This window comes from Entamoeba histolytica, genomic scaffold (assembly GCF_000208925.1).
Source record: "Entamoeba histolytica HM-1:IMSS scf_1104750517109 genomic scaffold, whole genome shotgun sequence".
NCBI classification, from domain to species: Eukaryota; Evosea; order Mastigamoebida; family Endamoebidae; genus Entamoeba; species Entamoeba histolytica.
Window position 1 is genome coordinate 1163 of NW_001915087.1, and position 13092 is coordinate 14254.

General features: G+C 26.0%; 5 protein-coding genes across 5 annotated transcripts in view, besides 4 other annotated features; all 5 read right to left on the bottom strand.

Annotated features, from left to right (window-relative positions):
• Positions 1–117: 117 nt before the first annotated feature.
• Positions 118–725: a repeat region.
• A 23-nt stretch (positions 726–748) lies between these two features.
• Positions 749–2485, bottom strand: EHI_056090 (uncharacterized protein; the record flags this gene model as incomplete). The annotated part of the gene is made up of 1 exon (XM_647505.1): positions 749–2485. The coding sequence occupies one exon, from the start codon at positions 2483–2485 to the stop codon at positions 749–751; it is 1737 nt and encodes a 578-aa protein (XP_652597.1).
• Positions 2486–2612: 127 nt separating this feature from the next.
• On the bottom strand, positions 2613–3312 carry EHI_056100 (Rab family GTPase; the record flags this gene model as incomplete). Its single annotated transcript, XM_647506.1, has 2 exons — positions 2613–2995; positions 3054–3312. 2 exons carry the CDS (start codon positions 3310–3312, stop codon positions 2613–2615), a joined length of 642 nt encoding a protein of 213 aa, XP_652598.1.
• A 223-nt stretch (positions 3313–3535) lies between these two features.
• Positions 3536–4181: a repeat region.
• Positions 4182–4201: 20 nt separating this feature from the next.
• Positions 4202–8045: a repeat region.
• Positions 8046–8595: a repeat region.
• Positions 8596–10333: 1738 nt separating this feature from the next.
• Positions 10334–11607, bottom strand: EHI_056110 (uncharacterized protein; the record flags this gene model as incomplete). The annotated part of the gene is made up of 2 exons (XM_644684.1): positions 10334–10840; positions 10921–11607. The coding sequence occupies 2 exons, from the start codon at positions 11605–11607 to the stop codon at positions 10334–10336; spliced, it is 1194 nt and encodes a 397-aa protein (XP_649776.1).
• A 209-nt stretch (positions 11608–11816) lies between these two features.
• On the bottom strand, positions 11817–12167 carry EHI_056120 (uncharacterized protein; the record flags this gene model as incomplete). Its single annotated transcript, XM_644683.1, has 1 exon — positions 11817–12167. The coding sequence occupies one exon, from the start codon at positions 12165–12167 to the stop codon at positions 11817–11819; it is 351 nt and encodes a 116-aa protein (XP_649775.1).
• Positions 12168–12420: 253 nt separating this feature from the next.
• Positions 12421–13092, bottom strand: part of EHI_056130 (RhoGAP domain containing protein) — a gene marked incomplete at both ends in the record, with an annotated part of 1308 nt that continues 636 nt past the window's right edge. The window contains 2 exons of the mRNA XM_001913995.1: positions 12421–12761; positions 12823–13057. Of these exons, the coding sequence (XP_001914030.1) occupies positions 12421–12761; positions 12823–13057 (576 nt within the window). The remainder of the gene's footprint in view (positions 12762–12822; positions 13058–13092) is intronic.

Consider the following 13092-nt stretch of genomic DNA (forward strand, 5'->3'; position numbering starts at 1 on the left):
ATTCTCTCCTTTCTACTTTTATTCTTTCTTCATCATATTCTACTTCTTATTTTCTTTTTATTCTTTTATATCATTCATTCTCTTCTGTTTCAATTATTTGCTTTTTTTCGTTGCCAATCAGAAGATGGAAGAAATAAACAGTGATGAAAGTAGTAATAGAAGATATATTACTAGAATAAACACGGAAGTAATCAATATCTTCAGATATTCAGCATCATTTGTAAATTGGAAAATAACTTAGATAAAATGGAAAAGGAGATAAGAAAATAAATAAGAAAGGCAAAATACAATGGTGAAACTCCAAAGATCGGTTGTATGTCCCTCTAGAAGAAATGGGTGAAGGATTAATAAATATAAGGGACGAATATGTTAATGAAATAATTAGAACAGTGATGTACTACTGTACCAGAGTGAAATAGGAAATAACATATTAGAGAGATGGTACAGTAAGAAGGGAATATGGAATATAATTAAAAAACAATAATTCATAAAATAAATGAAACAAAAATAGAAGAAATAATAAATGAAGGGATAGAAAAGAAAAAAGAAAAAGAAGTAGTAGTGGAAATAAAAAAATTATTGACCAACCAATACATCAAAAAATTGAAGTGTCATCAAATAAGTGACACTTTAGAAGATGGTTTGAGTCAAAAGGAGTAGATAAAACTGTTATAGTTAAAGCATGGAAGTCTATCAATATTAAGAAAAATCTAATGAACAAAAATAAGAAAACTTAACAAAAAATAACTCAAATAGAACATATTTCTCCCAAAAAATCAGTGTGGAAATTTTTAAAATGAGGTTGTTCATTTTCAAAACTGATACATTGAATATAATCTACTTGATTTATCTGGAGGTGAGGGACAACTGGCTGAATTTTAAGTAAATGAAGATGACTTGGCAATACAAAAGAATCTATCTCCTTTCCATTTTCATAAGCAAAGCATTTTAAATTAGAGAAATGACTGAAATCCATATTAAGATTTTCTTTTATTCCATATAAATAAAGTTTCTGTAAAGTTGTAGGAATGACTACGTTTACTAACGTACCTCTTACATACAATGAAATTAATTTTAAAGGCATTAAGTCAATACATTCTGTAACTTCGTTTTCTATAAATAGATCTAACGACTGAAGAGATTGAGGAAAGTTCATTGGAAAAAGGAAATCACAAGAATGAATTTTAATAGATGATAAGTGAGAAGGTAGAAAAGTACTTGGAATGGATTTACGAGATTTACATGAAATAAGAGAAAGGTCTAATAAAGAGTCTGGGAGTTGAGTAAAGATAATTGAACATTCAACAAGAATCATTTTTGTAAGTGAAGTCATTTTTACAAAGTCATTATAAAGGATTGAACTAAATAATTCAATTTCTTTGATTTGAAGAAGTGGTTCTTCTATTATACATTGTGAATGAGTTAGTTTAATCGAGGTAAGGCAAGAAGAAAATGAAAGAGTGATTGGGTTTTGAGTATTAACAAGACTAAATGAAGATAATATTGGACAATTAATTACAGGATTTTCGGAAGGGGAATTTAGTTCCAAATAAGTTAATGATGTAGGAAGTGTAATTGGTACTGAGTTTGTTTGAAGTGAAAGTGAACACAATTGGTTATAACTTGAAAAATCAATCCCACTAACAATATTCTCAGAATCATCATTTATATCATAATTTGAACTTATTGACCCTTGTCCATGAATGATTAATTTAGAAGGATAATATAATTGATTAAATAAACAATGATTTGATTCATTAATATTCCATTTGAGCCACCCTTCTTTATTTTGATGAATAGTGAGATGATTTACATCTGAGTCTTTCCAATCATTAGAAATAAGTAAAACATTTGAAATTGATTTTGAAAGAGGAAGTGACTCTATAAATGAACGAGAAGATTCGATAATAACTCTTTGTATTCTATACTCTGAAATATGATTAACAAATTGTTGATCAAAACTTCCAATAATATGAAGTAACTTCATAAACTGTTGTGATTCAGGAAGGATATGAAGTAGATTAAGAGAAACGTTGTTTGATTCAATAGTCAACTGTTGAAGACGAGTAAACCCTTTAAAATTACCTTCAAAATGATGTAATTCATCAATGTAGAGATGAATATTAAGAATCCTTTTTTCAAAACCTTCTAAAAATTTAAAGTTATAAGAATAAAACCTATTTTGAATGACAAAGTCTTGACTCTTTTCTTTTAATTGTTTGAGAAATACTAAGAATAAATCAGCAGTAATTTTAATTGTATCAATTCTATTTAATATTTCTAATTCATTTCTCAGTTGAGAAGCAGGTTCAAGGATATACATATAAGAGTGTTGACCCATTTTATCAATAGCCATTGGATTTATTTTCATCATTTGGCAAGCATCCCAACATTTTTTATTAATTAAAATGAACTTAACAATAACACTAAAATGTTTTAAATAATTAAGAACAATTGATAAATAAACCTTTTCAAGTTGTTTCATAAACCTCTGAGGATAAAATAAAACAAATAAAAAAAAATTGTTTGAGGTTTATATCAAACTTAAAAAAAAAGTTAAAACCTAAAAAAATAAAACAAATAAAAACCAAAAAAAATAAAAGAAGTTAAATTTAACAAGCACAACCACTTTTTTTCGGTGTTTGTTGTTCTTCAGGTGTTTTGTCAATTTCCACTTTACTATCTGAAATTGGTTTAATAACTGGTTTGGTTTCTGATGCTCTTAGTCTTGTTTGTTCATCACATATTTTCTGAATAATAGCCATAAATGCAGTTTCAACATTCTTTCCATCAAAAGCTGATGTTTCAAAAAAGAAAGCACCTATTTTCTTTGCCATATCTTCTCCTTCTTTTATACTTACTTCTCTCATTTGTTCTAAATCACATTTATTTCCAACAATCATTTCAACAACTTTTTTGTCAGCATTATCTCGTAATTCACTTAGCCAACGATCAAGTGATTCAAATGATGATTTTTTTGTTACATCATAAACAACTGGTTATTTAGTAACTTTTAGTCTTTTAGTAACAAAATTTTCAAAATTTTAACAAACGTATTGCACCTAATGCACCACGATAATAAGCATTAGTAATTGCTCTATATCTTTCTTGTCCAGCAGTATCCCATATCTGTGTTCTAACTGTTTCATCATTATATCTAATTTGTTTAGAAGAGAATTCAACACCAATAGTTGATTTCTTTTCAGGATCAAATTCATCTCGAGTAAATCTTAATAATAAATTTGATTTTCCAACTCCTGAGTCACCTATCATTACTACTTTATATAAATAATCATAATCATCCACGCTCATGTTCGTTATTTAAATTCTTCAAAGTTCTTTTTATTTTTATTTCTTTTTCTTTTTACCCTTCTGAACTTCGTTGTATTTTTAGAAAATTTTATTTTTATGATATAATAAAAATAGAAATGTTTTGCAATTTATAACAAAAATCATCTTCTTATTTAAATATTTGTTTTTGATTGTTTTATCCTTTTTTTTTTTTATTTATTCTTTCTTAATTGAAAAGGATAGGGATTCGAAGATGGCACGTCAGAGACACCACACGAAACCCTAAAATAATCCCATGCTTCGAATCTCCCAGTTATCGTCTGGTTATGACGTGCCTTTGGTGAGATAATATCTATTCAACACTAACTGTTTATTATTATTAATATTTATTAGAAGTGAGTATTATAAAAGATTATTATTCATTAACGTGTATTGTTCTTCATTAACGTGTATTGTTCTTCATTATTAATTATAAGGATTATTATTTACTAAGGAGGTATTATGTATTAAGAATTATCATTTATTAAAGAAGACGCATATATAATTGATATTGTTGCACAAAAATTAAACATAATGATATTATCAAGTAATAGGGTTTCTTTAAGGGGTGTCGAAGGTAAAAGGAGATGAGCTATAACAGTAAGTTATGGATATACTCTCCTTAAAACAACAATATAGAGAATGAGAAATATTATATTACTCATTAAAATCAAAATAAAAGTCAGGCAGCAACTTAAATGAGGAACCATTTAAGTCGAGCATGCTTGCAAAAACTTTATTTCAATAGAAATAAAGCGTGTTGAAGAAACTGATTCGCTCACTTCTCGACATGATGAAAAAACCTAAAAAATAAGGTTAATCATAATTGATTCCTTTTTTTTTTTTTTTTTCTTTCTTAATTGAAAAGGATATCCTTTTCCAATGCAGGAAATACAACAAATTTTATTGCCATTGTTATGGAGTAATGCCTTGATGTCTTGTAAAGAAAAGCAAACAAGACATAGAAATACAAGGTTAAATGCCAATAACAACAATAAAAGATATTCCAATTATAATAAAAGATATCACAATTATAATAAAAGAAATACTAAGAGAAAAGGGGTTAAAAAACACCAAAGACAAAGAAGAACGAATAAAAAACAGGATAAATACTGGAATAATAATGAATATACAAACAATAGACATAGATGGTTAACAATAAAAGAGATACATGAAAGAATAAAAGGAATAATAAATAAATGGGAAAAAGGAGAATATTCAGAAATACTGAAAAAATACGAAGGTAAAAGGAAAAGATGGTATGATATCCTTCAAGAAGTATATTCAATTAGAAAGAAAAAGAGAATTGGAAAAATGCAAGAAAAATTTAAGGAAAGAACAAAAGGATGGAAAGAAGAAGATATCCAAGCAATTGAAACAGAAATCAAAAGCAGAAATCCAATCAAAGAATTACAAAAAAGATGTAAAATGGCTAAAATAATAAATGAAACAGAAAAAGAAAGAAAAACACAAGAAGAAAACAAAGAAGAAACAAAGAATGAAGAGGAAAATTATAAAGAAAAAGAAGAAATTAAAGTACTTCAAAAGCAAATTAAAAAATTAGAAGAAGAAAATAAAGGATATCAAGCAAAAAGAAAGGAAGAAGAACAAACCATCTCAGATGAAATGATGGAAAAAGCAAAAGAAATAGTCAGAAAAGAATTTGAGAAAGAGATAGAAAATATGAAAAAAGAAATTAAGAAGGTGCAAACAAATTATAATGAAAAGAAGAAAGAAAATGAAAAACTAACAGAAGAAAACATAAAATTACAAGGTGAAATAAATGAGATAGAAGGAAAATCATGGAAATGAATAACAAAGAAGAAACCATTCGAAGTCTAAAATCCACTAAATGGAAGTTACAGAAGGAAAAGGATGAACAAAAGGAGAAAACAGAAGAGCTGAAGAAAAAAGGTGAAATACTGGAGAAGAAGAATAGTGTGTTAGAGGAAAAAGCGGAAGTACTAGAGAAGAAAATTGAGGAGCTGAAAAGTAAAATAAGAGATAAAGAAAAACAAATCTCTGAAATTCAACAAGCAGCAATAATAAGTCATGAGATTGCAGAAAGAACAAGAGAAGAATTAGACAACACACAAAAAGAAAATGAAGCACAAAAACAAATAATATCAAAACAACAAGATGATATTGAAAATTTTATTTCACAGAAGGAATTAGAGAAGAAGAAAACGATGACACTTGTGATAAATACACACCCAGTAATGAGGAAAGCATCATCAGGAACAATGGAGATGAACGAAACTACTCCTATGAAAAAGACAGTAGTGGAAATCGAAGAGGAAAGCAATGATTGTCAAAAAAAAAAAAAAACAAGAGATGATAATCAGACAAGAAATACAAAAGAAAGAAATAGAATTTTAATTGAAGTGATGTATTGTTTTGCAATTAATTGGTTAAATAAGAAATTATATAAGAAATTAAGATAGGAACAAATTGAAAGTATAATAAAAGTGTTAAACATTGATGTCAATAATGAAAATGAATATATTAAATATATTAAAATATCACATAAAATAAAAGAAAGTACTAAACAATACATTAAAGTGAAAGTAAATGATATAATAGAAAGAAGAGTAGAGTTTAATTCAATAATAAAAAACATCATAATAAAGAATAACTCTACAGAAATTGATGAAGAATACCTTAACATTATTATCAATAAAATAAAAGAAATGAAAATAGAAAAATGTTCAAACATTAATTACTACTGGAAAAGAAAAGAAGCTGACCGATTAATAATGGAAATTAATAATAGATGGATATGGTCAGGAAGCAGAATGCATGAAGTGGAAGATGATATGAAGAGGATTTCAATGGTTATGCACCTCTATCTCCAAAATAAAATAATAGGAGACAAATTTGATGAAATAAAAGAAATCCTAAAGAAAATTAATAGACTAGAAGATATAGTCAATGAAATTGTACAGAATAAAGTGCATCATGAAATTAAAAGAACATGATGAAGAAGGAATAAAAGTTAAAGCACTAGAAAGAATAAAATACATAAAATATATGATGAGAATGATCAAAGAAAGAATTAAATTTAATAAAAATGAAATAATCAGAATCAATACAAATAAAATCATGTTTGATTCTAACAAGAAAATTAGAATAAGGAAGAAAGACCCAAAAAATGAAATATACCCAAATAACGATATTACTTTAGAATATTGGAAATCGTTATATGAAACACAGGTGAAATTAAATAAAGAGAATTGGAAAATAAAACAAATCACCTCGTGGAATGAAAGATATAGAAATTATGATAGTGTCATTATAACATTAAATGAATTATTTAAGTATAATGAGAATAAATAACTGGAAAGCACCAGGAATAGACACTATATATTTGTATTATTGGAAAAGGATGTCATCATCAAGAGAAATCATTCTCAATATCTTTAATGAATGGTTGAACTTCCCTGAAAACATCCCATTAGACATGGTAAGTGGAAAAACTTTATTAATCCACAAAGGAGGTGATAGGAATGATGTCACTAATTATCGTCCTATCAGTTGTACAAATGTAATTATGAAAGTATTTACCTCCATATTAAAAGAAAAGATTCACAGAAGAATTAACATGAATAATGAATCATTGAAAATCAGTAGTAACCAATTGAGATGTAAGTTGCAATCTTTAGCTGCTAAAGAAGGAATAATTAATAGTTATATGATGAAGCAGCAAAAAGAAGAGAAATACCCAAAATATGTGGAGTCATATTATGACATTAAGAAAGCATATGACACAGTAAACAACGAATGGGTAATTGAATCATTAAAATATTTTAATTATGAGTGTGTCATCATTAACATGATTGAAAGTATGATGACTAGATGGAAGATATTCATCGGTTATAAATATAATGAATATCTAGGCAATATTAAATTAAATAGAGGAATTTTACAAGGTGATTCCTTATCAAATCTACTCTTCAGCATTCAGATGAATGTAATTTCTCAATTCATCGAAGAGAAATTCCCAAAATCAAATCACACATTATATATGGATGATTTGAGAATAATGACAGAAAGTAATGAAGAAATTTGAATAATCCACAATGAAATTAAAGAAATAATAAGTGGAATAGGGATGGAAATGAATGAGAAAAAGTCAGGAATGGTATTAAAAAACAATAAGGAAATACCAAATGGAATGCAAAACATCCCAGTAGTTGAATGGGATAAATATTTAGGAATATGGCAGTCCGACGAAATTGATGACACTTTCAATTGTAAAACCATCAAAGAAAAAATGAATCAGAAGATGGAAGAAATAAACAGTGATGAAAGTAGTAATAGAAGATATATTACTAGAATAAATAATGAAGTAATCCCTATCTTCAGATATTCAGCATCAGTTGTAAATTGGAAAATAACTTAGACAAAATGGATTTGGAGATAAGAAAATACTTAAGAAAGGCAAAATACATTGGTGCCGGAAACTCCAAAGATAGGTTATATGTCCCTCTAGAAGAAATGGGTGAATGATTAATAAATATAAGTGACGAATATGTTATTGAATTAGTAAGAACAGTGATGTACTACTGTACCAGAGAAAGTGAGATAGGAAATAACATATTAGAGAGATGGTACAGTAAGAAGGGAATATGGAATATAATTAAAAAACGATAATTCATAAAATAAATGAAACAGAAATAGAAGAAATAATAAATGAAGGGATTGAAAAGAAAAAATGATTTTAATATTACTCATAACGGTATTAATAATGATGAAATAGTCATAATTTACTTTATTGTTTCATTAGTTATTGTTATTTCTTGAATGGATAAAAACAAGATGTGTATTATCAAAATATGAAAATTATGAATTGATATATTAGTTGTTGTCATATGTCATTGTGTGAGTGTAGAATTATTTGATATTCATAAATTAAATATAAATAATTACATGAAAACTAACGACAATTTGTGAATTATTTTATGTAGAAATAATACTTGTTATATTACCAATAAATGGATTGATACACAAATATTGTAAGAAGAATAAAGAAAATAAAATTAAAAATAGACTTTCCCAATTTATATTACAAATAATAATAATCAAAAATATGAAAGACTTGTTGTTTTACAAAGAAATTCTTGTAGCACATTAGAAGAATAACATTCTAATACAATACAAGTGGTAAAATAATTGTAAATTATAATTAAAGCATAATAAAACAAGAAATATTCAATTCTTAATATGTATAATATCAAATTATGAATATATATTAATTTGACATTTAAAAATAATAAAAAATAAAAGATATTTCATTAAAATTACATTAGTGTTTGTTGTGATTTCTTTTAGATAATATCTTTTAGTGTTGTACTTGGTTTATTCATTTATATGATTTGTTGTTTATTATTTGTTTTGTAACTTATTTTGAATTATCTTTTCACAATTAAAATTTCTTCTTCAGTTGGTATTATACCTCTAAAAATAACCAATTAAATATTTCTCACTTCTTTATTTGATTTTTCTTTATTCATTTCTTTCTCTGTTAGTATCTATTCAATTTAAAACATTCTGGATTTTCAAACATCATTCTACAATTTCATCTACACTCTCAATTGTACTTTTAAAGTATATTTTTATTTCATTCTGATTCTTCAAGAGTTGTTATTAGATATTCTTTATTCACGTTGTTTTGTTTAACCCATATTATATCACCTTTCCATTTGTCATTATCTGATTCAATTACTCTATTGAACATTTTTCTAATTGTTAATTCTTCTATTTAATTATTTCTTTCATTCCTCTCATTATTCTTCTCTCTTTTTTAATACTTCCTAAATAATATTGATAATTATTAATAATATCATTAATTGATTGTTGAATATTTTGAAATGTTTCTACTACTTCTTTAATTAATTGATTATTAATTACTGATTCAATTTCATTGTAATTTGATGTTTATAATTTCAAAATATGAATATTTAAATAGTTAAATACATTTTATTAACACATCAATTCAAGTATTATTTTAATCATTTTAATATTCATCATTAATTTTTATTGTTTTATAATAACAATACTTATTATCAAGAAAATGAAAGAAAGTATAATAATGAAAAATACAGAAATAAAGAATAAACAGAAATGAATAAAAGAAAGAATGATAAATAAAATATAAGAAAACAAAGAAATAGAATAATACATAAAGTGAATGTAAATGAAATAAATAATTCAATGTTATTGATGATACTTGAATAAATGAGAAATAGAAATAATGAAAAGAAATACAGTAATGATTTCAAAGAATAATATAATAAATTCAGAAAGTATTATATTATTCAAAGAAATAAAAAAAAATGACAATTAACAATATAAAAGAAGTTAAAAAATGAATAAAGAATCCGATGAATGTTATGAAAAATGTTTATTTCACAAACAAAACATATGACACAGAATTAGTAAACAATAAAAATTTGACTAGTCTTAGCAAAACAAGAATAACTAAACAGGTTTTATCAATGCTTAATTTACACCTTTTTATTAATTGATTATTTATTTTGAACTGTTAAACATCATGTATTAAAAGTTTATATAAACACCCAATAAGAAAATAATAAATGATGTAATTACAATTTAATATCAATAAATATTATGAGTCATTAATGAAGAATGAACTATTTCTTGTTTTATTTAAAAAATTATAATTAATGCATAACAGTTATCCTTAGTTTGAAATTATATTTAAGATAAATAACTTATTAGAAACACATTATAATATATTCACCAAAACTACGGCTTGTCTAGATTTATAAATAAAAACTATCTTTATTTATTATAAAACTTCTTTTTTTGTAGTTGTTATTTTAGTGGCTGTCATATTAACTTAATAAAATATTAATATCACAAATTTTCTTATTACCACACTCTCAGTTGAATAGACTTTTAATAAGGTATTATATCTTTTTTAGAACCACTGGAACGATTTAGTATTTTGTTAATATTCATAAGATAAAGAAAAGATGAATTAACTTAAGAATATGATAAAAATTGATGCAAATGCCATAATTGCAATAAAAAGTAAGAGCATCTTAAGTTTGGTTAACTTCGATGGTTTTTGAGAGAAGCGTGGATTTTCAGACTGATCAATGGAACTATATTCTTCCATAGAAATACTTCCATCATTTAGATTAGTAATAACAATTTTAGTCTCTTTGACTGGAGAGACACCAAGCCTTCTTTGTGACTTAAATTGGATTTCTGACTTGCCAGGTTCCCCAAATTGAAGTCTTTTACAAGCACTTTGAATAAGTACCCTTTCTTTTGGGTCTTTTCCAGTCAGTCTTGTTCCTCCACTTCTTTGAACTTCTTCTGTTCTAGCCCTTCTTTGGACTTTTGCCTCTTTGTTAAATTCCTCACTTAATGTTTCTTCTCTTGACCACCCTTGTTTTATATTTTTTTCTCTTAATGGTGATTTTAAAATTTCTTGTATTTCTTTCAGTATTTCTTCTTCCTCCTTTTCTTTGCTATCTCCCTATTCAGTTAATTCATATTACTTATTAATGAATTGAAATTATTTTAAATATTTGATCGAATTGATTTTTCTTTTCAAACTTTGCTTCCTTTTTTCTTTATCTTCATCCCAGGACTTAGTCCTTTCATTCTTTCAATACTCTCTTCTAGTCTCTTTTTGTCTGCTCTTAGTTCTTCATTTTCTTTTTGTAATCTAATTTCTCTTCCTTCAAATTCTTTTTCTATTTTTCTTATTTGTTTTTCTAATTCAACCTTTTCTTTCTGAAGTCCTCTTGTTTTGTCTTCATAAAACTCTTTTTCTATCATTTTTTCTTTCAAATTAATTCCTGAAAAATCTATCTTCCCCCCTTCAATTCTAAATTTCCCGTAATAATTTTCTTCTCTTCTTTCTGCTTTTTCAATTCGTTCCATCGCTTCCATTCGTTCTTTTCTTCTATCCTCTAATTCTTTCATCATTCCTTTTTGTCTTCCAATTGATTCTTTTAATTGTATAGACAAGTCTTCCATCTCTTTAATTTTATTTCTTGTATTAGCCTTAATATCTTTCTTCATCTTCTTCATCTTTCCATATTTCTCTATCGCATCTTCTAACTCTTCAACAACTTCCTCAAAAAAGTCTATCATTTCATCAACCTCTTCCTCCCTTTCAAACATCATTCCTATTTCTTCCTCTTGTTCATCTTCTGTTTCTTCCCTATCATCCTCTTGTTCATCTTTCCTATTCCATACAATTGTTTTCTTTCCTATCCTTTTAGTGTTATTACTCATCCCTTATCGTTTTTGTTTTTCTTTGTTCTTTTTATTTTTATTTTGTATTTTTTGAAATACCTTTTCTTATCATATTTTATCTTTATACAACATATAGTTTCTCTTAGTTTTTATTTAGTTAGTTATCAACTTTCATTCTTTTATGAAAAAAAGAGATTATAAAAGACAAACTTGAACGCTAACAAAACCAATAAATTAATAAACAACAATCAAAGATAATATGGCATTTCTTGCATATTATACTGCTTTTCTAAGTATTGTCGTTGATATGCCTCAAATACTTCGTTTTGTTCTTTTAACTTTTCATTTAAAATCTTTTCATACTCTTCCCTTATTCGACTTTGGTTATTTCTCACTGCTATTAATGCAATGTTCTGAACTTCCTCAGGGGTGAAAGATGTTTTACCACTCATTCGAATGAGTTCTTCAACTGATACTTCAATATGGGGAAAAACTGAAGGTCTTTTTAGTGGATAATTATCTGGTTTATTAATACGTTTTCTTTGTGCTTCGTCATTTTCTTCTTCAATAAATTGACGTTTAGTAAGGGAAAAAGCCATGAAAATGAAATTGTTAGATAGAAGAAGGGTTTAAATACCATGTTTACATTATAATAAAATTTACTATTTAATATAAAATTTGTTTTTCAGTTTATTTTAAACAAAATGAAAAAAAGAAATTTGATTTTTTGTTTAAGTTATTTTAAGTAACTTTTCTTTCTACAATGAACCAATGATGTAACTATATAATGTGCTACAATTAAAAAAAGGTCTTTTTCACTAATTCTTTAAGTGTTTCCTTTTTGTTTTTGTATTACTGAGGAATCGAATTATTATTTTCTTCCCCTTCTTTTTTTTCTTCTTTTATAGATTCTTTTGTTTCTTCTTGTTGTTTTGTTGAACAAAAAATTTCAGAATGATGGACTGTGGCATAGTTAAAACAGAATGGACATCCTCTAAGTGCAGGTCCTAAACAAATAAAGATATTTGCTAAATTCATTTTATTAGTACTTGCGTGTTGAAGAACTTGACTTAACAATTTAGTTAAGTTTTCAATAAAGTCTTTAATGATTGGAGGTAATTTTGCAAATATTCTAAGATATTCTTCAAGTATTTGATCATCAGCCATTTCACTTTTTCCTATAGAATATGAGTCTCTTATATTTCTTAATATCATTATGTTACTACAAAGTAAAAAATAAAACAAAAAACAAACGTTTATATAAATCGAGAAATTCTCGGTCTATATCTGGGGAGATAACTTGACTAGGAAATTCTCTAATGTATTGTTTAAGTGTACTGGCTAATGAATAAATATCAAATGAACTAAAGAAATTTTTTTCATTACATTCAAGTTTAGTTTTAATTTTTTGAATAGTGTCTTGATTCCCACAAATACGGAATATTCCTTCAGTAGTTGAACCATTAACATAAAGGTATTGAATCAATTCCTTAATGGGAGGTGGAATTGTTTGAGTCTTAAACT